We start from the raw sequence: 24,693 nt of genomic DNA, 5'->3' as shown, positions 1-24,693 counted from the left end.
GACACATCGTCGAGGCTACCAATGTTGAATGCTGTCGTAATAGGCGTCTCCATTGATCAAGGCATCGTGGTGGACCCCGGTATCTGTTTCTGTCCTGACATCATCACAGACTGTTTATACAAGCCAAGTCATTGAAGAATACAGTCCCAGCCTAGTTTTCAGCATATTCTCTATATAATTCAACCGTCAAAAATGGCGGATCGAGTAGGGTTCTAACCGTCCGAGACAGTAAAAAAGTTTGCAAACCTGGCTGAAATTGCTACCAGCTTTAGGCCTTGCTACATATATAATGTTCACTTCTCAAATGAATATCGAAATAAGGAGTTGTTGATAATATTGACTATGCTACCACCTTTCATGACAATTAGCAAAGAATTTTACACTAACTGCTTTTGAACAGGATGGTCATATATTACTTGTAATCACATTTTGACATGAATCCTCGAGGTATCAAACTGGTTATGTCTACTCTCTGGAAGCTGTCTAAGAATGAGTCTATTCTACAATATTTAATTCACAGAGCTATGCATATATTTCTGAGTGATGTAAAGCTTCAGCTTAGTTCAGAATTTTCGAAGACCTCATTTCATTGCGTCCAGCCTTTGCCATCCCTGGCTAATCCACTTCCGATTCTGATGGCGTTGATCATCAGACAGAACGGCAGGACATCATATCACAAAGCAGACCTTGTTGGATTTGCGATTGAAACACTTGGATAGGAGGCCAGGTTCCCAACGCGGGGTGATGGTAGACACGTCCTATGGTAAGCCACCAAGTGAGCGTCTCTATCCGTTAGAATTCAGGTGTCACGTTCTTTGAAGTACCGCGTACATATCCAATGGTCCTTTTCCAATTCGAAGATATGCTGCAACGTCTAAATAGCCTCATTGAATCACAGAAGAGGTCGCAATACAATGCCAGACTCCCTTTCCAAACAGGGTGTCCAGGCTGTCATATGGTGCTCAAGGCCCGGGCCTGGTATTCACCCTACATCGATGGTCGCAAGAACCCAATAAGGGAATAGGACGCCGATCACCTTCGACTTATATACACATATGGACTCATCCTTCAACACGCTACACAGACTAGTCAACCTTGACCGGCTCAATGTGCACTTCAGGATTCTAAGTAGCATCGTTCACTACTATGTCGCGTTGCCTGTGAGGAAGCAGTCTTCTTGAAACGTGCTACAATTGTTGCTCGTGCACTAGCGAGGGTTACCAAGATGTTATTTGCCTTTGCGCTAACGGACATACTGTATGTCAACATCCTACGATCAGCACTTGGGTATTGTCCTAGTGAGATGCATTGGATGCTCGAGGCCTGCAACGCATTACAGTGGACATGCATTACAGTGGACATGTTTACCGACAAGCAGGACTGATGAAACGGCATGCAAAGATCTTGTTAGAACTAGATGGCACAGACTGTTTATTACCGGTTTACCGGTTCTGGAAGCCCTTGTCCTAGGTGAAACAGACTTGAAGCTTGATCACAGCCGAGCCACCTTTACGAGACGAAATGACAGGATGAACGGCACACAAATGCAGATCCCACGGGGAACCAGGAGCAGAATTGGAGAAGCTTAGTTTTAATGGTGAGCTTTTATGTCGCATTAAGAAGCAGACAATAGGTATATGTGTGGATAGGTCAGAGGGACCAGTAGTTATGTAACTATTGTTTCTTGGAGGAAGAGGCTCTCTAGACCAATCCTGTTGTTCGTAACGCTTTTTCCCCATATCCCCAAGAATCTGCACAATGTCCAAAAATGAGAAAAATACCTGGTGGTGATGCGCGAGTAGCGGCAGCTTCAAAGAGGCCACACCACCAGGTGAATATGTGCCCGGAAAGAAAAGAGGTATCCCATACGCCGTCAAGAAGCTCTTGAAATTCAAACATTGCCGGGCTTCGTCATCGTGGCGGATTGGTGGGGGATGAGATACCGCCTTTCCCCGACGAAAAACTCACCCAGCATGAAAAAAAAAGAGACTACGTCACCATACGTCAAGAGCGCAAAACGCCGCTCGCTTAGGCGGTGAACTTGTCGCCGAGGGTGACGTCCAGGTGGCCGGTGTAGTAGCCCTTGCAGCCGACACCATCCGCAGCCTCCATACCGGGCATGTAGGCGTCCTGGTTGGAGCCGTCGGACTTGACCCACGAGCAGGTCTTGCCGTTGGCGGCGACCTTCATGCCGTAGTAGGGGAGGCTCTGGGAGCCGGCGACGAGGACGGAGGCGTCGGCACCGGAGTTGCCAGAGTTGGCGACGGAGCCCCAGTCGAACTCGAGCCAGGTGCCGGCGAACTGACCGATGGAGGTCTTGGGGACCTCGGAGCCAGCGCCGCAGGCGCAGGAGCCCTGGGAGTCGGCGTCGAAGGCGACGTTCTTGTGCTGGCCCTGCTTGACGGAGAAGGTGATGGCGGCGAACCAGCAGCCGTCGATCTGGCCCTTGGGACCGATCTTGTTGAAGCACGAGCAAGTGTAGTCCTTGTCGCTGGCGGTGAAGGTGGAGGTGTAGTTGTAGAGGGACAGGATGGAGTCGTCGACGACCTGCATGTTGCAGCCCCAGTCGTCCTCAGTGCCGATGTTGCCAACGGAGGCGATCTGGGCGAGGGTGGCGCGCTTGGTGGTCTTCTGGCCGTTGCAGAAGGGGACGTACTCGCCAACGGGCTTGCTGGCGGCGGGGGCCGAGGGAGCCGGGGAAGCCGGGGTCGCGGCCGCGGGCGCAGGCGCGGGAGCGGACGGGGCGACGTTCTTGTAGAAAGTATCGCGCTGCTCAACACCGTCAACGGTGCGGCGCTCGTGGAAGTGCTGGTGGCCGTGCAGGGACGGGTGGGCAGACACGCCGGTAAGGGCAGCCGAAAGGACGACGAGGGTGTTGGTGAGCTGCATCTTGGATAACTGATAGTATAGTATGCAGGTCTCAAACGGCTATGTTCGTGAAGAGAATCGTTTATCTCGTTGACGCTTAGAATGCAGAATTGTGTATGTTTCTTTGCTTTTTGACCCGTCCGGAAAGAGTGACAGCGGGCTATCAAGATAACTCGCGGAGTTTGGACGATTGGTTTGAAAGAGAGAGTGGTGGTGTTGGAAACGCAGAAACCGGGACCAAACTAGCTGACGGATGGGGGGGAATGAGGGTCATTATGAAGGGGGAAGCAAGCAATCTCGCTCGATACTCCCTCATGTGTGATGTGTTAGAGAGAGACATGAATCGTGGAGGCGGAATGTGCGTATCAGCAGGGGCATCGTCGCTAGGGACCGGTGTCTTGCTCTATCGCACACCACCAACAGACAACCACCCGCCGTCAACAACCCTGTCTAGCCAGGAACAGAAGCCAGAACAGGTAATTGGCCCAGCAAGATGACCGAGAGGGTGTAGGCGATGTGGATGGGGGGCCCCGTTGTTGTTTCCAGGGCCAGACAGGGCCAAGCGCAATCTTACCGTAGTTTCCCACTGTCAGTATCCGTACACTAAGTAGGAGGGAGACACACACGCATACCTCTCGGCCATCTCTTCCAGAGCCAGCCAAGATGCACAGAGTCTGCCAGGAACCACTAGGGCGACGAGGGGTGGTGGAGGGAATATGGATCATGGATGGAACATGGTGCACCGCCGGCGCCAGGGCTGGATTGAACGGCGATGCAGGAAAAGGGGGTGGGGAATGTAATTTCACCGCACACACCAATTCCCAAAGGGCCATGGCCAGCCAAAGCTTGGTCCCCCGGATCGAGTCCTAGCAAATACCCGGCTGCTTTCTCCCCCTGCCCAGCAACATGCCATTTCTCTAAGCCAACCAGAAACCAAGTATCGATTACCGGGTTGCATGGTGACCTGCCATCGGCGACTGGCAGATGGAGGGTAGTGGAGAACGCAAAACTGCTTGGTATGAAGGATGTACCATTGGATGTGGACAGAAACAAAAGGGAACACACATGGGACCTGCAGCCCTCCATCACCTCGTGTCCATACAACACACACACGCACACTAAATCCCGGCAAGAAAACCGCCGCCGCCAGGTACACCTGCTCTGGGGGGTGTGTGTGTGTGTGTGTGTGTGTGTGTGTGCTTGGAGCTGGCAAGTTTAGCTCCAGCGCCGGGCCTGGAACCTGGAACTGCTACCCGAATCTTGGACTTGGATGGGGAAGGGAACCACGAACTCCAACTTTGCACCACGAGCATACATGCTATGACGGGAAGATCGACGTCGCCCGTCCGCAGTGGGCGCGGACCGGCTTGCAGAAACGATCACTTTGCCTGGCCGTTCCAGGTTTCTCGAACGCACTGCTCTACCTCCTGGCCTGGATAGATGCTTGAGCAGATGCATGCACTAAACACTTCTCTTGAGATTTTGTCCAAGCTTCGAGCAGGCAGAGATTTTTTTTCCTTTCTGTTCTTTTTCTTTTTTTTTCTTCTTTTCTCTCGGTGGAGATCCGGTGGAGGCGTCTGGACGCATAAACTTCAATCTCTCACCTAAATGTCTCGGGGGGAAGGCAAGTCGAGGCCGTCGGGTATCGTCACTGTCCGCTTTCCATGACGTTACCCCTACAGTGACGACGCTCCCTCTCCTCCGACTTGTTCGTTCGTTATTTGGTCATCATGCGGTGAGCATGCACCTTTCGGCAAACCTGAAAACCCCTCAACTCGAGGTTTTCTAACCCTTCGGAAGCATCGCTGCATCAGCACATGCAACATCATCCGATAGGGGGGATGTCTGGCAGAGTACGCATAGTGTGTACTCATGGAATTTTGCTTATCCAAGTGAAGTGACTGATCTGTGCTGAGCCTCCTGGGGGATGCCGAAGGGGCCATTGAAGATGGAGCGCTCCATCCTTCAGCCCTTGGCTGCCTTTACGTGCTTGATTGCTTTGCCAATATTTCTCAGGGTGTTTCCTCGGCAGTGTGACAGCAGCTCATTAGAGAATTCGTACTCGCAGCATTCCATGGTCCGATCTTAATGCCGCTGCCGCACGACGGCCCGTACAATGGTCACCGGGAAGCGAGAGTGGCCAGCCAGGTCTCTGCTAAGTACGGATGGGGCTTGATCCACTCGATGGGAACGCTTTCCCTGGACAACAGTGGACACGCCCTCCTGAATCCATCCGGCCTTTCCTCTTGGGTCTACTTGTCTCATAGTCCTTCGTCCCAAGGAAGAGCGCATTCTGCTACGGTTTATCTCTGCCGGGATGCTCCACTGGGGCAGTGCTGATGGGATGGGAACAAAGACCAGTGGCGGCAATCCAGGACGCGTCATAGGCCTCGTCAGGGCAGACAAAGCTGCTGCTCCTCACGTGAGGGCGCAAAGCTAGCCAACGAGGCCATCCGTGGAGGCCTGTGATGGGGAGAAAATAGCTGTGGTCCCAAGGGGGTTTGTTGATGTTTACCGCCCAAATACGAGTCGACTTGGCTGGTGGCTGCGCATTGGTGGAAGCGCCCTTGGGAAGCGCCCTTGGGAAGCGCCCTTGCAGCGTTTGCGTGGCCCAGAAAAGGGCCTTGGTTGTTTACCTCTAAGAATAGTCTGGCGCTCGCTCTGCTTAGGATTGCTTGTGAACGCCCGCCATCAGGGAACTAGGGAAGCGTGTTGCCCAGCAGAGCCAAGTGGAATGCGCCACGAATGAACACTGAAGATCATGCACCCCATTGGCATCTCCGGCACGCTATTGAATTGAGATACGATGTGACGTGTCAGACGATCTGCTACGACAGCGATAATCTAGTAAGTCTCGATGCGTCCTTGGGGACATAGTGAGCGCTCAACTGGGTATACACGCTCGGATGAAGTTGACAAACTTACCTGAGGCGGGGGCTGAAGCGTGCACTTAAAGGTGTGACAACCGGTTATCGGGCCGCATAGGACGGTGTTCAGTTCAGCTGAAAGATTTGACGCCTCCCGCACGGAGAACTTAGGACTCACTCCTACACGACATCATAGGAGACTATCTTGGTCACGTCGTATGAAGAGAATATGGTTTAGGATTTTGGCGCTCCTCTCACATTTCACCAGTCAATCATGACTCGATAGCCCTGATGGTCTAGCGGTATGATTCTCCCTTAGGGTTGTCTTAAGATAATCCCAGATTGGGAGAGGTCCCAGGTTCGATCCCTGGTTAGGGCCCATTCTTTTGCTATTTTCTTTTTTCCAAACTCATGGTTGCCGCCGGTGGCTTTTCGGTTTTAATTTCGCGTCTTAAATAAACAGTTCTATGCCAAACTGACAACCGGATGTGTTTTGCATTCTGTTAGTAAGTACTCTCATCTTTATTCTTATTGGATGGAGTATGATGAAGTCGCTCTCAGCCAACGTCGGGTTAGTACAGTTTGAGCGTGCTGGACACGTAAAGCTGGTTGTGATGGCAAAACCTGATGAGACTGAGCATTAAGCCATGAACGAAGAGGGACAAAGGGAACAAATAGGTAAACGATCTCAATGACCAACATGCCACATTGGTATTAGAGAGAGGCCGTGGAAAACGCCGACGCTGCACCTTGAAACTTCAAACCAAATGATCCCATAACTGTTAATTGATGCACCGCATGCATTGTCCAATGTCCTGTTGTACGCTGTCCCTCTCGTCCGGTCTATTTTCCAATAATAAATCAACCCATGTGTCACCTAGCACGACCCAATTTGTACGTAATTCTCAACCTCACCTTGTTCAGCTACTCACCGCTATTGCTATTGGGACTCCAATAACTCACCGATGGATCAATCCCCACCCATGCATACTTTGGATGGTCGATGTCTTCAATGGCACCTGTCGCAAACAGAATCCTGGTACTACGGCCTGTGAACATCGTCTGCAGAACTGCGGCCTACAGCCGCCCGGCTATGCTCGGGTGCCGGAGATGGAGCCCGAAGGCGGCGCGTTCGCTCGCCCGAGGGCACCGGCGAGCCGTCCCTCCGCGCAACCGGGCGGTGGTGAGCGGGCCGGATCCGACCGACCCGTCCCCTGTCCGCGAACCGGTCAGTTCTCCCGCTTCGGGCCGGGGAGCACGCCATCGATGAAAGCCCCGAGGGCGCTCCGGAGGAACCCCTGTCCTCTGCCCTGGTTGACTGGCGCGTAGTTAGTCGAACGGTATCCCACGGGCGCGGTCGGCCAGCTTGGCCGTCCACGCTGCTGCCAAGGGCCGGCACTTACCGTTTGCTGCGCTGCCGGCTCCCCGCGCCGCCGCCGCTGGTCTTCGGACGGGCCGGTGGACCCTCCCCTCTGCCGTCTGCTCGAGACCGGCGACACGGGGCGCGGGATCCTCGTGGCCCCCCAGTTCTTGCGCCAGACGTACCCCCTCTCCATGGCGCCGAGCAGGGTCTCCCCGACCGGCTTGATGGGCTGGTGCTGCCCCTCGGCATGGAGCAGCGGGCAGCTCGCGACCCGGCAGGGATAGAAGATGCAGCACTGCTCGCCCTTTGCCATCTTCTCCCTCTCCTCGCTCGAAAGCTCCTCGTACCGCGCCCGCGCCAGCTGCCGGCGCGTCACCAGCCGCGCGCCCTCGTCGTACAGCGCTCCCGAGACGACCCGCGCCCGCGACCCCTCCGGCGTGGCCAGCAGGACCGTCGCCTGCTCGATCTTGTCCTCGCCGTTGTGGAAGACGTAGATGCGATGGTTGTGGAAGGTGTCGGCGGGCGGGATGCGGCGGAGGAACTCGGCCAGCTCCCTGGGGAGGTCTTTTGCTGGGCCCCAAATCTCGGGGTACCACCACGGATCGTCACTGGCTTGCTCCGGGGCGGACTCCTTCCAGGGCGTCTCGATGCGCAGGGTCGTCGCGGACCGCGGGGTCGGCGTGTGGACGCGCGGGGTGCCCGCGACCAGGACCGTCTCGAGCAGAGGCGGCTGCGCTTTGCTCGTCGATAGGGCGGCAGGAGTGTCGACCGGGACGCGGTCGTCCTCTCCGTCCTCGCTGCTCATCTCGGAAGGCCACGAGTATCTTGCTCGCCTCTCTCTCATGCGACGCTCCGCCTCGGACGAGGTTGTGGCGAGGGAACCCTGTTGCGCCACAGTGTTGTGGGCTGTCGGCTCGGCCGGGGGAAGAAAGGACTCGAGGTAGTCGGCCAGCGGATAGGAATTGGCCTCACTGTCCGAATCGTTTCTTCTTTCCGCTTCTAGCTGTGCCGAGTTGTGGCAATCCTCGCAGACGCGGTCCCGGGGACCCGGGACCGTTTGCGATGTGAGAGTGCCACAGCGACCGATCTCTGGGTTGTCCGTGTTAGCAATTTGGCTGCAGGATTGGGGGAGGGGCTCAAGTTCTACGGCCTTCAAGCACTGTTGACACTCTGTGACGGGTCTGAGGATGTTGCACATGATGAGTGGACGTGTGGTCTTTTTGAGTGTGTTGTCTGGGAGTTGGTGGGTGGAAGGGAGTTCTGTAATGTGATGTGACTGTTTGATTCCAGAATATGCTGATGGTTTTCGAGCACACGATTATACCGATTTGTCAGAGTTCCTTTATATATAATGAGCGATGAAAACTACTGGGCCCTTCGCAGACTTCTCCTTTTTGTTCCATGATCCAAGTTGAAAGATTGAACAATCAACCATTGTGAGTGTTTAGTTGACGTCCTAGACTGGTGATCTGAGCTCAAGACCTTTGTGAAAAGTCCAGACGCACCGAAGCCTTTGGACAGACCAAAGACTGACTTCCTTGTGTGAGTAAAGAGAAGGGAGGAAAAACAAGGGCTGCTGGTGGCGCCTTTCAGAACATGTCTTCTAGCATTGAAGCAAATACGCTCTGCTTCAGCTCATGTAAAGAACCCAAATAGCAGAACATCTCGTTGATCAGGTGGCACCTAGAAACAAGCGGCAGCAAAGTGAAATGCCTGTTGCTATCGGTGGCATTAGAGACATGATGGAGATATCTGGCTGGGATGGGTGGCTTGCTGCATCCTGCATAGGTCGATCGATGGGCGGCTCCCATTGTGAGCGAGGTATTTCATCACGTGACCTTGCGCCACCACCGCCACAGGTCCTCTGCGTCGGCGAAGATGAAAACGACAGCTTCAATGCGCAAGTTAGCCTTTTCAAAGAACCTTGCTTGTCGGCCAAGAGATTCTCAACAGCACTAGTTCAATATAGCTAATGATATACGTCCCAGCTTTCTGAGTAACCCTAAGGCACACACTATGTTAAAATACAACAAAAATCTTAAACTTTTGCCATCGCACTAGTCGCAAACGACTGCCCAGTGCTGCAAAAAGCAAAAGACGACGTTGGCCTGATTCGAACAGACGCTCCCGAAGGAAGTAGATTTCGAGTCTACCGCGTTAACCACTCCGCCACAACGCCTTGTAACCTGGTTGGTTGCTCCTAGTGGCTCAAAGCTGATTCATGTAGGCTCGGCAGCGAGTGAGACCGGATTGGTTGACCCGGCTCGCGAAAATCAGGGTCCTGATTCGCGGACCCTCTCAAATGGAACCAAATCTCAGGTTCGATGTGCATCGATGTGCAGTCCAGCTCAAGGCTCTGCTTATGAGATTCCAAGATGCTGTGTTTCTGCCTAGAAACCTCCTTCTGTTATTTTGAGCCTCAGGCATGATTCGTATTGTTCCGAATGTGTTGGAGTATCACTGTATAGGTACCTGTGCGAACTTAAGAGGGTCCGTTTTGAATATGTATTCCAGTCCAACTGCGATTCTTTATGTCAACCGAAATGCTTAGTTTTCAACCCAAGGATCTGGGTGTTAGAAACCACGAGGTCGGCCATGCCAGCCAGACCCGCGACGATGTACACCGTGATGGCGAGGACTCAGCGGGCAAGATAATGAGTCAATCACCAACACCTCGATGGACCCCATGTTCCCTCTTGATCTTTTTTCACGTATGTATTTGGAGAAGAAAAGATCAATTTTGCTCATCTTACCTTGAATCCCAATCAGTGACGCCGCAACCCGTGCTGCTCCTCATCCCGCTCCTCCACGTCTCGCGCCCTCTTGCGCGAGGCCTCCACCGCCGCCTGCCGCTGCCGCCTCCAGTCCTCGTCAATGTACCCCCCGAGCTCGAGATCGTCGTCCCAGCACTCGTTGGGCCCCACGAGCGCGACGGCCAGCTCCCTGACGCTCGTCCGCACGTGGCCCGCCAGCCCCCTCTTCGCCTCCCGCAGCGCCGCGACCAGGACCTGCGCGGGGGTCGTCTCCATGCCTCCGCCTCCGCCGCCCTCAAAGTGCGCCCGCAGCGCCGCCTCGATGGCGTCCCAGGCGGCGTCCGTCCGGGCACTGAGCCCGGCGACGAGGCACCGCGCCGCGTCCCACAGCTCGTGGTACACCCGCAACAGGAACTCGGTGCGGCCGAGCTCGGCCCGGCGCGTGAGGTCCGCGACGAGGGCCCGGACGCGGTCCGAGAAGACGCCATCGCGCTCGAGTGCCGCCTGCCCCTCGGCGTCGGCCATCTGCCGGGCGTGCTGGCACGCGGGGCACAGGCGGGCTCGCTTGGCGTACGAGTCGCGGTGGTTGACCTTGGCGCTCCTCTCGTCCTCGAAGCCGGCCCAGACCGTGCGGCAGTCGAGCTGGGGGAGCCCGCCGTGCATCATCCTGTTGCAGCCCTGGTCCTCGAGGTACTCGGCGAAGTAGCCGTCGCACCCGCCGTTTGCGGGGGTGCGGCAGCGGTGGAGGGCGAATACCTTCATGCACATGGCTCCTGGCGGTAAGTCTGTGGCTCGAATTGGGTTAGTGTAAGTGATGTCTCTTCCAGCTCATATACGGTTCGGCTGTATCGTGAGTTAGAGGTAGTGTTGTTGTGAGGTGACGCGACGGAAAGCAGCAGACGGTGAGCGGCCCGTCACTCATATATGCCACATTTAACCTCCGTGCGAGTCTGAACAATGGCAAAGAACAGAACAAAGTCACCATCTTGGGCTCTACGATTGGGCAGGGACGGTCAGGCATCTGACAAGACCATTGTTCGATACACCAAGCATCGACCGAGATCGAAGCAAGACGGGGCCAGGTTAACAAAGAACCGCGTCGCGGACGGACATCTTGGACAATCTCATTGGTAACGAAGTATGGGAGAACCGCTCTAGCTGGCAACAATGGTTTTGGAGATGAAAGGAGATCCAGAAGGATGGCATCTGCAAAGTAAACAACGGCGGTACTTTGGTGCCTCGTGATCCATGGGTGGGTTCTAAGGTGGGTTCAGATCAACGGGAAAGATAGGCGGTTTCAACCGGGATAGAGAAGGATAATGTGCCTAAGCCTTGCTCAAATCGTGCCTGATAAATCCAGCATCCCACATACTCGTAGGGACGACTTCCTGCAAAACTGTCAGGTGCCTTTGATGTGGCTCTGCTGACCGTACGACTGGTTTGAAAAGCCCACGCCGGTACCTGGTGCTCTTGTGTCAGTGTGTTTATGTGGGGTGTCGTGTCCAGTCAATTTCTGGCTCAACTTGACAGCTAAACGATCACCGCTGACCCTGTTCTTCTCCATCAACTTGGTAACGGGAAGCATCAAGGCTCACGGGCTCCATTATGTGGGTCGTTTGACGACATCGACCGGAGCGCAACCCAGCTACTCCTGCGGTACTGGTCTCGGAGGTTTCCTGTCCCGGGTGGACGTCTGCCTACTGGGCATACCGGATCTAAGCTTTGCCGGCTTCTGCGGCAGCTTCCGAAGAGACGGCGTTAATCATCTCTAGTATAGCAGAGCCCACGGAGGGCGCGACAACGTACGTATGGAAATCACGAACCTCGCCAACACGGCTCTCAAGCTATCGGCAACATCGGGAGGATATCAATTCAGCAACGTCGACAGTCCCCAACAACGCTTCTCATGTTGTGCCAAGGGGAATGCGAGGCACGGGCAAGCCCTACGGCCCGTCGCCGCTCGGCTGTCCTAGATGTGCCGTGGTATGTAGGGGAATTGCAGGTTTGTTATCGACACCAGCCTTCAGCTGGCTGTTCAAGATGGCATAACAAGAAATTCAGGCTTTCGGCATCGAAATCGAGTGTTTGCGCCTGCAGCTGAAGGTGAACCAATGGGAGGGCTTCCGCCCAGGCTGGACGGCAAAGTCTACGGAAAAGGCCCGAGATTCCGCGGGCTTCGTAAAGATTAGGCGAGTTTCCTCAAGGGATCTCACAGGGAGAACCCCTCCAGAGTCAAACGCCATGAGCGAAGGCCTGAAAGGACGCGCCATCCGAGCCTCGGGGGATACGGACATTACATACCTAGTAGTGAGAAGGCAAAAAAGACCCCTAAGTTCCGGGAGGCAAGGTTCCGAACCCAGTCCTCGATTAGCATCCGTCCAAGGTTTCGGAGCCGACGTACAGTATTGGCAGGGGACTTGTCGAGGTGCGCCGGCCCCCGTTATGAGAGGTGTCGCCAATCTGCCACGCGGGCGCGGTTGATTGATTGTAGGGACGGATCTCAGGCCAGCCGGTGATCAGAGAGCATGCCTGCCTGGGCGTCCAAGATTTCCGTGTCTGAGATTGATCTTCGGGGGTCTGAAGCTTGGGAGGGGGTAGCGGTCCAGCGGCCTGGTTAGTGAGGAGTTACAGCAGCGATTCCTGCGACATGTGCTTGTCAGACTTCTGTGGAGAGGTTGAAGAGCAGGATCCCTTTGGGGAGAATGGCGGGCATGTTGGGGATGAACCGGTTTGGCGGCTTGGCGGTCTGGCTATGAGAACAGACAGACAGGCAGCCAGCTATGGGAGTCGGTTAAGACGTATGGGATGGGAAGGGATTGACTGCCGGCAGATTGGGGGCTCTGGATCAATCTGCATAAGACAGCGTATGCGTAAGGTATCATGGCGTCTGAGGTGCCGACAATCCAGCGTATGATATTCGGGCGATACGGACGAGACAAAGGCTGGCTGCAGCGGCTGTCTGTCCCGTCATGGCATTTCGTCCGGTGCAGGTGTGTGTTGAGACTCTTGGTCGACGGCGGAGGAGAGCATGATTGGAGACGAAGAGATGGGATGATGGTATGATCTGCGCGAGCCCATGACTACCTATGGAAAAAGCTGCGGCGGCAAAAAAGTGCTGTTGGTCGGCTGTGCGATGTAAACTAAGAATGCGATCAGCAAATAAGTGAGAGGGAGAGAGTACCGTATCCTCTCAGTAGATTCGTACACCGCACTGACCAGGGGCTGCTGGATAGGGGCTAGCGGGCTGGCAGAAACAGGGATCTAGAAGTGGCAAATGCAGGGGTTAGTCAACGTCAGCAGCAAGTTTGGTGGCAAGGGTTAGGGTTAGATGGGTGGGTGGGTGGCTAGGCTGACTGACCGCCTTCCGAAATCGACCTGGTGAGTGGTCTGTGCGCTGTACGAATCTGCTGAGAGGATACGGTAGTGAGCCAGAATGATGTGTACACGGTACTTTGACGCGTGTGGACATTTAGGCACGTGCAAATGACTTGAAGATGCTCGTGAAGCGATGTCAATGTTGAGCACACAAGACAAGTACGTAGGTACGTACTGTACAGTACGTACACTGATAGGCGATGACATAATCAATATTTTGCTCTGATGGAGTCGGTAATTAAAAGCGGGACCTTGGCAGCAATCGGGTACCAAAACCTGTGGACGGTACTTGACCCCCCACTGTGAGGGATTGTATAGTGTGGAATGAGAAGGAAAGAAAAGAAAAGTAAAAGGAAGGTTGGTGCTTCATTTCCAGCAGGGCCCAATCAGATGCATGCTGAGGGGGTTTCTGGAGTGATTCTGCGTCGTTGTCCACACAAGGTAAACAGGACAAGGGCAGAATGAAGAAAAGGGACGGGGCAGAGGGTTGCTTATTGCTGCTTCCGTACAGAGTAGCGTACGGATACGGATATGGACTAATGCTGTCCATCGAGTACCACCCGACGATAACACGCGCAGTCCTGGCAGTCCTGGAAGTCCTGGCAGTCCTGGAAGTCCTAGAAAAGTCGGTTCCAACAGACACAGAGAGAGGGAAGATCCAACATGAACAGGACATGCCGCCGACCTTGTGCCACGGGCTTAGGCGATTAAGCGCTTCAGAATAGAGGACACACAACCCCGCCAATGTCAATCAATCACTGCCTTGCACGTTCAGTTCAGCCGCTGTCTGAGACCAAGCAGACAGACACTGATGCCGGGGAGAAACACAAGTCTCCAAGTCCCAAGTGAACGGCCGACGTCTCACGTCTTGCGTCTCGTTGCGCGTCTACCTATAGAGAGCATGCATACATGTATACTATGTATGTACTATTGCTGTGTACTACGTATGCGTGTCATAACTGGCATGCGGCGGCATCGCACAGACGAGCAAGGTTCTCCCACGCAGCAGACGCCCAAGTAATATCACCTCGTGCTAAGGCGTAAAAGTGCAGGGAAAGACGCGACTGACAACTAACAGTTGCATCAGGTAGCGAGCAGTCGAGCCAGTCCAGTCCTATGTCTGTCTAGCTAATTATCTCTCTACCCTGGCTTTTGGCTACCATTGCTACCTGATTACGGATGCTGTTGCTACCTTTTTTCTTTTCTTTTTCTTCCTTCTTCTTCTTCCTCTCGCTCCAGCATCCTTATCTTCCATCCCACCTCCGAATTGGCTCTTGCTGCTCACCACATATTACCTCATACTTCATAGCTAGGATAAACATTTCGCAGCCGGATGACGAGTCTCTCTCTCATCCTTTCTTTTCTCTTCCATCGACACCCTTCGCCCACAACCCGTCGCCAATAGCCTGCGACAGCTCCAAGACCTCTCCATCCACATCCCGAACCCACAGTCAATTCCACTCCTTCACCCCCACCGACACCGACACAGACACCGACGCAGACACAGACACATCGAAACACACTCACACACACACACACACACACACACACGCACCCGAGCCAGACAGATTGGACTTGGATAAACTATGACTACATCTTTGCCTGCAGGGAGATGATCGCGTCTCACTCTCGCAGCTGAAGACTGACTGACGCTGCTGACATCCACACACACACGCACCCCACCCCCCCTCACTCAGCCCTCACCGAGTCGCCGCTTCGAGACAGAGAGAGAGAGAGAGAGAGAGAGAGAGAGAGATCCGGCTTCCCTTCGCTCGTTATTCCGCAATATCGCGCCTCCCGCTCGTAATTGCTTGCTTTCCCTCGCCTGCGACCACCCGCCACCCCTGCGCTGTCGCGCCCCCTCCCCGGAACCATCTCATCCCTCCCTTACCAGACACGATCACGGAAACCCGATTCCGTTGCCATGTTTTCTCACCTTCGAATCCACCGACGCGGCCAGTCGAATCCCACCTCGCCAAACCCCGACCAGCTCTCTCCCTGGGATCCCTCGCTTCCCCAGCACCAGCAGCACTCTCCCTTCCTTCAAGATGCCGCCTTAAGCCCAGGCATGCGACCCCAGCCCTCGACCTCGCCGAATTCCTCTCTCCCTCCCACCCTGCCGCCAATTACCCGCGTCACCTCCTCCGGCTCCGAATCCACCCTCGATCGACCGACTCCCGATGCGACAGTGGCGCAAGAGCCCGCTGTCCAGAGACTTCACCCGCCGCCGCCTGCTCCTCCCTCCGCACGCTCTACCTACAACCCCGATTCCGGCTTCCTTGGCGGCGTCGCCCTGCGCAAGTACGAGCGCGAGCAGCAGCTCAAGCAGCAGCAGCAACAGCAAATGGCGGCCAGATCGCCCGACTCGGCTGGCCTCTCCCCTGCAGCCCGCGCCAGCCATGAAAACCCATTCACAAAATCGAAACCCGCCCCGCCGCCAATAGTTACCGGCTCTCCGGCCGCGAGACCCCCGCCACAGCCCACGAAGTCGTCGAAGCACTCCAGCTCCTTCACGACCCCAACAGAGCTCCAACACCACGCCCACCCCCAGAGCTCGCCACAGCTTCCAGATAAGGCTACCGTCGGCCGCCGTCCTGCCGGAACGAGACTGTCCAGCGAACCCGTCCGCCTGGCGAACCACAACGCCGACGCCCCCAAGGGCAGGAAAGGCCTGCCTTTCCTGAAAAACCCCATGTCGACGCTGCTGGCGAGGAGGAAGACGAGCCAGAACGCCCCCGACCTGACGCCTCTGCCGCTCGGAGGAAACAGGCTGGCCGAACCCACCTACGATCCCCGCATCCGGGGCACGCGCGTTCACGACTTCAGTGCTCCCCGCCCGAGACGCAGCCTCCCGAACAACGAAGGCTCAAGCCCCGCCCCGGCTTCGACGTCTCTGTCCTCCGTGTTCAAGTCGCGGCCGCCGACGTCCGAAGAGAAGCTGGACCTGGACCTGGGCTTGACGTCGTCGAGGGAGAGCAGCGCGCCCTCACAAGCGCAGGCGTCCCATAACGGGAGGAACGCGAGTAGTGCTTCTGAATCTGGCCGATCAGGTTCTGCCAGCATCATCTCACAGCCGATGCCTGAATCCGGCAGCGGTTCGGTCAAGGCAAGAAGCAGTATAAACCTGGACTCGAAGCCGCTCCCTGATGTCCCGTTCAAAAACGATAGTACTCCGTCCTCCAGCTCCGCCTCCGTCATCTCGAAGAAGGCGTCTGTCGGGGCCGCCTCGTTTATGTCGAAAAGGGCGCCCTCCACAAGAGCACCCCCCTCGAGGCACGTCTCCATGTCCGGCCAGGATATCCTATCCTCGGTGCCCCGTCACATGAAGAGCACGTCCTCGAGGTTCAGCTTCGACATGGCGGGTGCCGCAAAGCAGGAGAAGCTCCTCGAGGAGCGCCATCGTCAGCGCGAGCTGGAGAGGAAGACATCCGACCCCGAGCCGAGCCAGAACCGCGATTCCAGGTTCGACGACTTCGACGAGGACTTTGACTACGACGCGATGATGGAGGATGACGGGTTCGAGGAGCCAATCCCGATGAGCAACGATTTTGAGGACGACTACGGCTATGAGGAGGACTTTGATGCTGGAGGCACCGACCCTCTGGGCGGAGATGCCGAGGAGGACTTCAACGCGGCCGGGACAGGCCTGGACACGGTGCCTGAGGTTGAGGTCGAGGCTGCCGACGATGCCGAAGACGACCCCGACAACGACCAGGAGAACTTTGCTGGCTTCGTCTTCCAGCGATCGAACCCTCCATCGGCGTTGGCTAGCCCTCACAGCGCCGGTCTGGTTTCGACGCCGAGGGATGCCGACGGCAGGGTGATTGGGTTCGCTTACTCGGGATCGCCCAACCTCGATGAAATCTCGAGGCCCGTCTGGACGCCAGGTCTGTCTCCGGGCCACGATCCGTCGCCGGCGACTACGGGTCCGATTGCTGGACTTGCCATTGAGGGTCTGGATATTGCTAGCCCAGAACTGCAGGACGAACCGGTGTACGAGCAGACCCAGCAGCTGGCGCCTCCTCCCCCCGCACCTCCAAGCAAGGATGACCTCTACTTTGATAACGGTCTTCTGGACGAACTAGAGTTCGCCGGAGAGGGCGACGGCTCCCACTTTGACGAATCCATCTTTGACCTGGATGACACAGATCAATACGGACGGCCCATTCCCGGCGCGTTTGCCGCTGCTCAAGCTGCTCGAGCTGCTGCTGCTGCTGCTGCCGCCGCTCCCGAAAACAGCGCACAAGAAAGCGTCACACATGACAACAGCACCCTGAACAACAACGCTCAAGATGGCGACGCCCCGGAGAGCAGCAAGAGGATCTCCGACAGCACGTCGCAGCTTTCTGCCCAGTCAAATATGTCGCAGTCAACAGGCCACACGTCTCTGAGCGTCAGCATGCCAGCCCCTTCTGTCAAAGACTCAAAGCGGGCCAGCGACGTCCTGGCCCAGGGCCAGGAATCCTCCGCCATGACGTCGAGTTTCTCGACGACCGGGCCGGACAAGGTCGAGGCGTACCAGACGGCTCTGGCTGCCGCTGCCTTTGAGGCAGCCGCCAACGGTCGGTTTCGACGAGACTCCTCACCGCCTCCGAGCGAGATCATGTCGCCCGGCGGCGAGTCCTCGCACAGCGTATCACACGGGGAAGACAGCTACGGCGACAACTACGGCGACAACTACGGCGACAACTACGACGACTATGACGACGGCGGGTTTCGCGATGACCTCGACGACTACGACGTGGACTACGACGACTTCATTGCCGAGGCGAACGCTAGTGCCCTTGCCAACGACTCGGACGGTTGGTACGGCCAGGAGTTCGGGTTCTACTCCGCCCCCATCGAAGGCGGCCGCCACAGCAGAGACAGCTCGAACGGCTCGGACGAGAAGCCGTTCGAGTACGCCAACGGCGGGTTCTTCGGGCCGTCGGGCGTGTCTCGCAGCAAGTCCGGCAGGATCGTGTCGCGCGAGCCCAACCTCACACCCATCACGGAACGGTCCGAGTACTCCAACCGTAACTCGATCATGAGCCTCGCCGTGCCTCCTATCGGGTCTGGCCCCTCGAGCCTCCAGAGCCCGGGCCTGGCGCAGCTTGCCATGATGGCCGACGGCGACGAGAACATGAGCATATCGGCGCTCATGAGGCTGCGCTCGCGGGCGTGGGGCGGGTCGCAGGCCAGCCTGGTCTCGTCCCGCGAGGGCTCGCCCCGGTCCGAGAGAGGCGAGGGGGGAAGCTCGCCCTGGGGCCCCGGGCCCAACGGCAACAACAACATGCTGGGAATCCACGGCCACGCCCGCAAGAACTCGTCCTTCTCCATCCGCAGCCGCGACATGGACTCGTCGGACGCCGGCAGCACCGCGGGCTCCCCCACCATGACCATGTCCATGCCGACGACCGTCGGGTCCCCGCCCCCTCCGCTGCCGTCGCTCAACCAGAGCCCCGCGGTGACCATCGCATCGCCCCACTTCACGCACAGCGCCGCCGGGTTCGACCCGGTGCCCGAGACGGACGAGATGGACGAGATGTCCATCTCCAACAGCATATCCCACTCGGGCCTGTGGATGAAGAGCCCCGACGCCGACGTGCACCCGAACCTGGTGCCCCGGACCGACCCCACCACACCGCAGCAGCCACAGCCGCAACAGCAGGAACAGCGGCAACCCGGCATGGGACACAAGCACAAGGGGTCTGCAGACAGTATCTCGTATGTCAAGGAGGAGGAAGAGGGCGGCGAGACGCGGTGGGTGCTCGAGAGGCGCTTCACCGCCGACAGCGGGGAGATTGAGGTGCAGCGGGAGGTCGTGGCAAAGGGCCACATCTAGGCCATGCGGTCCCAGGTATTCAAACCATGGGAATACACACACACACACATATATATATATATATCGGATGGAAGGGTACGAGAGGGAGATGAACACTCCCCAACGAAACCCAGCACCGTCGAAACGACGAAAATGATCATCATCCAACAGCAACAGCATACTTGGCTTCTTTTTTTAATACTAGGGTTTCCCCCTTTTTTGTCGAAACTTGATACCTCGGTGGGTGGATGAAGAAGTGGAAAAGAGGATTTCTAATAACTGTACTACCATATATAGATAGAGAATAAAGGGGTTCGCTCCCCTTTTCCTCACGGCCTCCACAACTACAACGCATTCGTGGACGCGAAGTGTAAAAGCAATTGTTAGACAGCGTGGAAGGGGGGGGCATATCACTGAAGCAGAAGGGGGATAATAAAGAATATATCAAGGAATACCACTTCAATTTATTTGACTGACTACTCTCACGGGAGGTATGGACGTGAAGGGGGTGTGGAGATGCGAAGGGAAAGGGACGGCTGTGTCCGTCATCTTGTGGTTCTGGCTGGCCCGCTCGCTTGCATGGCTTGGTATACATCCCAGAACAGAAGCATCAGGATCGATCTTTCACAGTCGGTTCTGCAGATCTCTAATGGTCTCGGCCTCTTGAGGAACCATAAGCCCCCCACCCCCCCCCCCTTTCTTCATCCCCCCATCGTGAGGACCAACCCGGCAACGACCCGCCAGAGGACCGTCTCCCACGCCCTTTCCGTCCTCCGGTCCTTGCCTCTCCCTTTGGCCTTCATATACAGCCCATTCAGGCGGCACGGCAGCGAGGGGCCCCTCTCGTCGCGTACCGCGACGACGGGTAGTGCTACATGCTATCAAGGAAGGGGTCAACGGCCATCAAGGGATGCCTCTCGGTGCTCCTGCATCCCCCAGCGCCAGAAGAACAAAAGCCTGGTAGAAAGAACAGTTGCGTAAGCCATGCTCCAAACTTCAAACTTCAAGGTTTTCTTCTACAGGTAGAAACATCTCGCCCATCGACAGATATCTTGCCAGGCCCGCCTGTCTTCGATCCCTCACTCATCGCAGGAGTCGCAAAACAATCTCCGCAGCCCTAAGAGATCATGGAAGTCGGGATAGCCAATGGAGTCCATGAGCTGATCGTGCTCGTCTGCGTCTTTCCACAAGAAAGCCTCAAAAGCCAACGTGGCTTTGCATGTATCCGACAAACCACTCCCAGCTTGAACCAGCAACTCCGCCACGCGACTGCTGGAACGCCATAGTGCCCACATCAACGGCGTGTAGCCATCCCGGTCTCGTGAATTGATGTCAATTCTTTTGCTCGCGACGAGAAGCGATACGATCTTCTCGTGGCGTTCTTCAGGGGCCCAAAAATAACCTTTAGCGGCCCAAGAGAGCGGTGTACTCCCGTGGTTGTCGCAAGAGTCGGGATCTATACTTTCTTGTGACAATAATAGACGAACCGCATCCACTTCGCCGTATCTCGCAGCCCACATAATAGGCGTAGCACCGGCATTGTCTTTTGAGTTGATGTCAACACCATTCGTTAGAACCCAACTTGGAACAGCATTCTTGTTTGACGGTGCAGAGAATGAGTCCAATGCTTGTTCGTGAATATCCCGGGCTTGCCTGTTGTCAGAGAGGCAGGCTGGTTGGCTCAGCTCGTTCTTGCCCGCTGCCACGGCGTCCAGTTGCGTCTCAAGAAGCATTTTCAAGACAAGCTCTTGTCCCATTCCGGCCGCCCACGATAACACCGATCGACCATCATTATCTCTCGAATCGACGTCGACTTGCCCTGTGTTGATAAGCATCTGGACTACCTCTTTACTTCCCATTTCAGCTGCCCACGATAATGTCGATCGACCATCATTATCTCTCGAATCGACGTCGACTTGCCCTGTGTTGAGAAGCATCTGGACCATCTCTTTACTTCCCTTCTCTGCTGCCCACGATAATGTCGATCGACCATCATTATCTCTTGAATCGACGTCGACTTGCCCTGTGTTGAGAAGCATCTGGACCATCTCTTTACTTCCCTTCTCTGCTGCCCACGATAATGTCGATCGACCATCATTATCTCTCGAGTCGACGCCGACTTGCCCTGTGTTGAGAAGCATCTGGACCATCTCTTTACTTCCCTTCTCTGCTGCCCACGATAATGTCGATCGACCATCATTATCTCTTGAATCGACGTCGACTTGCCCTGTGTTGAAAAGCATCTGGACTACCTCTTTACTTCCCTTCTCTGCTGCCCACGATAACGCTGATCGACCACCATTATCTCTCAAATCAACACTGACCTGCCCTGTGTTGAGAAGTACCTGGACAACCTCTTTGTGGCCTCTAGAGCAAGCATTCTGAAGGGCACTACTATATTCGCTGTCTTGAGCGTTGACATATGCTCCATTACTAAGGAGCAACTGGACAACCTCTATGTGGCCTGCATAGGAAGCAGCCTGGAGGGCACTACCATAGCGGTGGCCTTGATCGTTAACATCTGCTCCATTACTGAGGAGCAACTGGACAACCTCTATATTGCCTCCAAAGCAAGCAGCCCGGAGGGCATTACCATGGTGGCCGCCCTTGGCGTTGACATCTGCTCCATTACTGAGGAGCAACTGGACAACCTCTTTGTGGCCTCTAAAGCAAGCATCCCAGAGGGCACTACCATATAAGCCGCCTTGAGTATTGACATCTGCTCCCTTCAGTATCAGCTGCTTTGCAGTTTCAGTGAGCCCACCAAGGCATGCGAAATATAGACAGGATGGTTCTGTGCATCCTGGTCGTTGAAACCGTGGCGCTAAAAATGTAAGATTTTCCCTGTCGGGTTGAAACACTCGAGTCCATTGTTCAAGTGTTGTTGTGTTGCAGAAGAAGTTAACCGTTGCCGCCGCCACAACTTCGTCCACACATTCAGCAAGCTTAGCATGATTCATCCAAACTCCTGTAGCATATATTGCCAGTGGAAAGCACTGCGTAATGACTCTGCAAACTGTCACCTCCTCCTCCTCCTCTTTTTCTGATATGCTGGTGACATTGGTTGAACGTGCGTGGGTGATGCGGATGGCTTCTTTTGCCATACTGGTGAGGTAGGTCAAGCACGTGTGGGTGATGCTGATGCTAGCCTCTACGTGACGAAATCCCTCGACACCATAGTGTATAAGGTATTCCTTGACGGAGAAATGAGCTAGCTGCACTTCTTCTACCTCTCCTGGCAAATATGAGACTCTTACTCGAGTAATGGACACCAGGCTTGGGCAGAATCGCATAATATCGGCTGGACAAGGCAGCCTGTCTTCGGCGTCAAAAAACCGTTGACCGTTGTCAAGCCGGACGGCCACCACATCTACGGCTTCCTCGAGTCGCAAAGGTCGGTCAGAATGGACAAGAAACTGGAGAAGACGGATCGCTCTCATCTTGCGTTGCTGTGGAATCTGCTGGAGGATGCGGCTATAGGTCTCGTTCAGATCTCGGGGCAGAGCTTGGAGAGCTGCTTCGATTCCTTCGCGGTCCAAGCACGCTTCAAGACTATCAAGTTGACAGGCAGCCCATCGGAACCTGTTTAATATGTTAGCAAGAGTTCGCTTAGGAGAAATGATTCGGGACAGTAGCCATACATTCCATCGGCTTTACTTCCGACTTCATGTCTAATTCTCTCTAGCACTGATGGAGAAGATGTCCACTTCTTGAACTCAGGGCTGCGCTGTAGTCGGTCTTCAATATAAGCGATGATGTCGATGGTGACAGACTCCTTGTTCAACTCTTTGCAGCTATCCTCGCCAATCCAGACGGGAATGCTGCGTCGGAACTCCTCTTCCGGTCGGCTGGTGGCAAGCAGCTGAACGTGGTTAAAATCGGGATTGGAAACGATATTCTCTATCCAGACGAGGAGTTTTTCTCGCATAGTGCATTCGTCCAAAGCGTCGAGAACAATGTAAATCTTCTTGGACCGTTTCATCATGGCGTGAAGAGTGTTCGCCAGTGCCGTTGTTTCTGGCTGTTGTTGGCCTTGTGGGCTTTGGCAAGAGTTGAATAGACTGTCAAGTTCATTTACAGCCTCGCCCCCGTGGTTGTAGAGCTTGAAGATAAGTGAACGGAGTAGGTCATCCAAATTCTGCTTCGCCGTATCGCTGAAATCGAAAAAGAATTCAAGAGCCACGTATCCCTCTGTATTTTTGAGATGATGGAGGATCTTGGCACATAGAACGGTCTTACCGCATCCCGGTTTACTGTGAAGCCATAGATGGCGACGCGATCCGAGCTGCCACTCCTCAAAAGCGACGCTCTTCATAAACCACGTGCCGGTTCCTTCAAGCTGCACTTTACGCGCATGATTAAAGTTGGTGGATGTGTCCGGAGGCGAGAGCCAATCCTTGATTTGCGCGATGCGGCTAGCAGATCTAATCGACTTGACCGTTTCAATGATCTGGTTTGAAGTAGATTCAATATTGTTTATGCTCCCTTCCACTAGACAAGTTAGACAAGACAACATGAAGAGTCGGCATACTAACGTGATTTTAGGACTTCTTCTATTCTCGTCTCGCCTTCGATCCTGCTGACTGATATCTGGTTGAGAAGGTCCTTTGCATATGCCGCGGCCGCCATAGCAGCAAAGCCCTGCCACTCCTTGTTCTTGTGGGAATCTGAATAGTCGCATATACCACGAATGACCAGACAGGGGAAGTGGTTCATCAGGCCTGCCGCTTCCATCTCGAAGCAGAGCACATAATTCTCTTCTGCGAGCTTATCCCTTACGCGCGCGTCCTTCATCAGCTGATTCGCCGAGGCCACAAGCCCATAGTGGATAGCCGGGTCATCGTCTTCATCTCTGTCGCGTTTGCGGCGTAGCACCAAGGCCGAAGATTCGTTGCCACAGACCTGGCTGCAGCCGTCGTCTGTGTCCTGAGGGTGCACGATGTCTGACTTGTACAGCCTGTCACTGCTCGACTGCGGCCGCGAATACTTCTTCCGAAGGCGCGGCTTTTTCTGGAGAACCTCGTCGATGCGCTCATCAAGCTGATGCCCGTCGGCCTCATACATGGCCTCAAGGCTGGCCACAGCTGTCCGTAGGACCTGCGGTGGCTGGTTCAGGAACCCGGTCTGTTGAAAGGCCTGAGACTGAATCGTCTTGCCGAAGTCGTACTGCAACACGCCGCTTTTCCCGTCGCGCGGGCGACTGACGACGATGTCGCCAAGGCGGATATCGTGCTCAGGGGTCGGAGCGCCGCCTCCAATCCCGACCATCAACCCAACCCGGATGTTGGGGAAGCTGTGCAACATGTCCCTGGCGACGACGGCGGCCGAGTTGGTGCCGTATTCACCCTGGGGCAGAACGGCGATGACTACATTGTGGCCGCTGAGACTGCCTAGGGCGTAGCTATTGTTGTCTTGAGGGGCAACACGCGCAGGTTTATCGTGCCTCTCGTCAAGGAAGGCTTGTGTTGCGACAAACTCGGTAGTGATGGCGCAGATCCAGCCGACGGTGTAGTTTTCGGGGTTCGACATGTTTTGAGTGATTTTGATGAGGCTACAGACGTTTGGCGGCAACCAGATGAACCTTCAAGGACCCTTTGGAGGGCCGGGAGGAGGTGTTGTTTTTGGAGAAATCAGGCTGGAGGTTGGCCATGCCCATCAGCTGGT

The 24,693-nt window shown here is 55.4% G+C and overlaps 6 protein-coding genes and 2 non-coding genes across 8 annotated transcripts; 2 read left to right on the top strand and 6 right to left on the bottom strand.

The window, feature by feature from the left end:
- Positions 1-2,028: 2,028 nt before the first annotated feature.
- LY79DRAFT_523207 (uncharacterized protein) lies at positions 2,029-2,889 on the bottom strand (the record flags this gene model as incomplete). Its single annotated transcript, XM_060555510.1, has 1 exon — positions 2,029-2,889. The coding sequence occupies one exon, from the start codon at positions 2,887-2,889 to the stop codon at positions 2,029-2,031; it is 861 nt and encodes a 286-aa protein (XP_060410291.1).
- Positions 2,890-4,703: 1,814 nt separating this feature from the next.
- Positions 4,704-5,464, bottom strand: LY79DRAFT_564882 (uncharacterized protein). Its single transcript, XM_060558699.1, has one exon. It carries the CDS (start codon positions 5,251-5,253, stop codon positions 4,954-4,956), a length of 300 nt encoding a protein of 99 aa, XP_060410290.1. The 5' UTR covers positions 5,254-5,464; the 3' UTR covers positions 4,704-4,953.
- A 556-nt stretch (positions 5,465-6,020) lies between these two features.
- On the top strand, positions 6,021-6,114 carry LY79DRAFT_t215. The gene has a single exon. It is a non-coding gene; the product is annotated as a tRNA-Pro (tRNA).
- An 850-nt stretch (positions 6,115-6,964) lies between these two features.
- On the bottom strand, positions 6,965-8,296 carry LY79DRAFT_672674 (uncharacterized protein; the record flags this gene model as incomplete). The annotated part of the gene is made up of 2 exons (XM_060564085.1): positions 6,965-7,045; positions 7,139-8,296. The coding sequence occupies 2 exons, from the start codon at positions 8,294-8,296 to the stop codon at positions 6,965-6,967; spliced, it is 1,239 nt and encodes a 412-aa protein (XP_060410289.1).
- A 900-nt stretch (positions 8,297-9,196) lies between these two features.
- LY79DRAFT_t213 lies at positions 9,197-9,277 on the bottom strand. The gene has a single exon. It is a non-coding gene; the product is annotated as a tRNA-Ser (tRNA).
- Positions 9,278-9,863: 586 nt separating this feature from the next.
- On the bottom strand, positions 9,864-10,619 carry LY79DRAFT_593038 (uncharacterized protein; the record flags this gene model as incomplete). The annotated part of the gene is made up of 1 exon (XM_060561506.1): positions 9,864-10,619. One exon carries the CDS (start codon positions 10,617-10,619, stop codon positions 9,864-9,866), a length of 756 nt encoding a protein of 251 aa, XP_060410288.1.
- Positions 10,620-14,949: 4,330 nt separating this feature from the next.
- LY79DRAFT_564854 (uncharacterized protein) lies at positions 14,950-19,480 on the top strand. The gene is given in 2 exon segments (XM_060558698.1): positions 14,950-17,911; positions 17,924-19,480. 2 exon segments carry the CDS (start codon positions 15,151-15,153, stop codon positions 19,048-19,050), a joined length of 3,888 nt encoding a protein of 1,295 aa, XP_060410287.1. The 5' UTR covers positions 14,950-15,150; the 3' UTR covers positions 19,051-19,480.
- Positions 19,481-20,108: 628 nt separating this feature from the next.
- LY79DRAFT_593036 (uncharacterized protein) lies at positions 20,109-24,558 on the bottom strand (the record flags this gene model as incomplete). The annotated part of the gene is given in 8 exon segments (XM_060561505.1): positions 20,109-20,285; positions 20,295-20,490; positions 20,503-20,535; positions 20,548-20,864; positions 20,874-21,052; positions 21,464-22,611; positions 22,737-23,520; positions 23,565-24,558. Coding segments are annotated over 8 exon segments (3,828 nt in total).
- Between the last annotated feature and the right edge of the window lie 135 nt (positions 24,559-24,693).

This window comes from Colletotrichum navitas (assembly GCF_030913465.1).
Source record: "Colletotrichum navitas strain CBS 125086 chromosome Unknown LY79scaffold_70, whole genome shotgun sequence".
Taxonomy (NCBI): domain Eukaryota; kingdom Fungi; phylum Ascomycota; class Sordariomycetes; order Glomerellales; family Glomerellaceae; genus Colletotrichum; species Colletotrichum navitas.
Note: the sequence above shows the minus strand (reverse complement) of the source record. Positions and strands in the feature narration are given on the sequence as shown.

Bases quoted from the DNA above. Each gene is read 5' to 3' on its own strand.
- LY79DRAFT_564882 (XM_060558699.1), bottom strand. From the start codon at position 5,253: ATGACGCGTCCTGGATTGCCGCCACTGGTCTTTGTTCCCATCCCATCA.
- LY79DRAFT_564854 (XM_060558698.1), top strand. From the start codon at position 15,151: ATGTTTTCTCACCTTCGAATCCACCGACGCGGCCAGTCGAATCCCACC.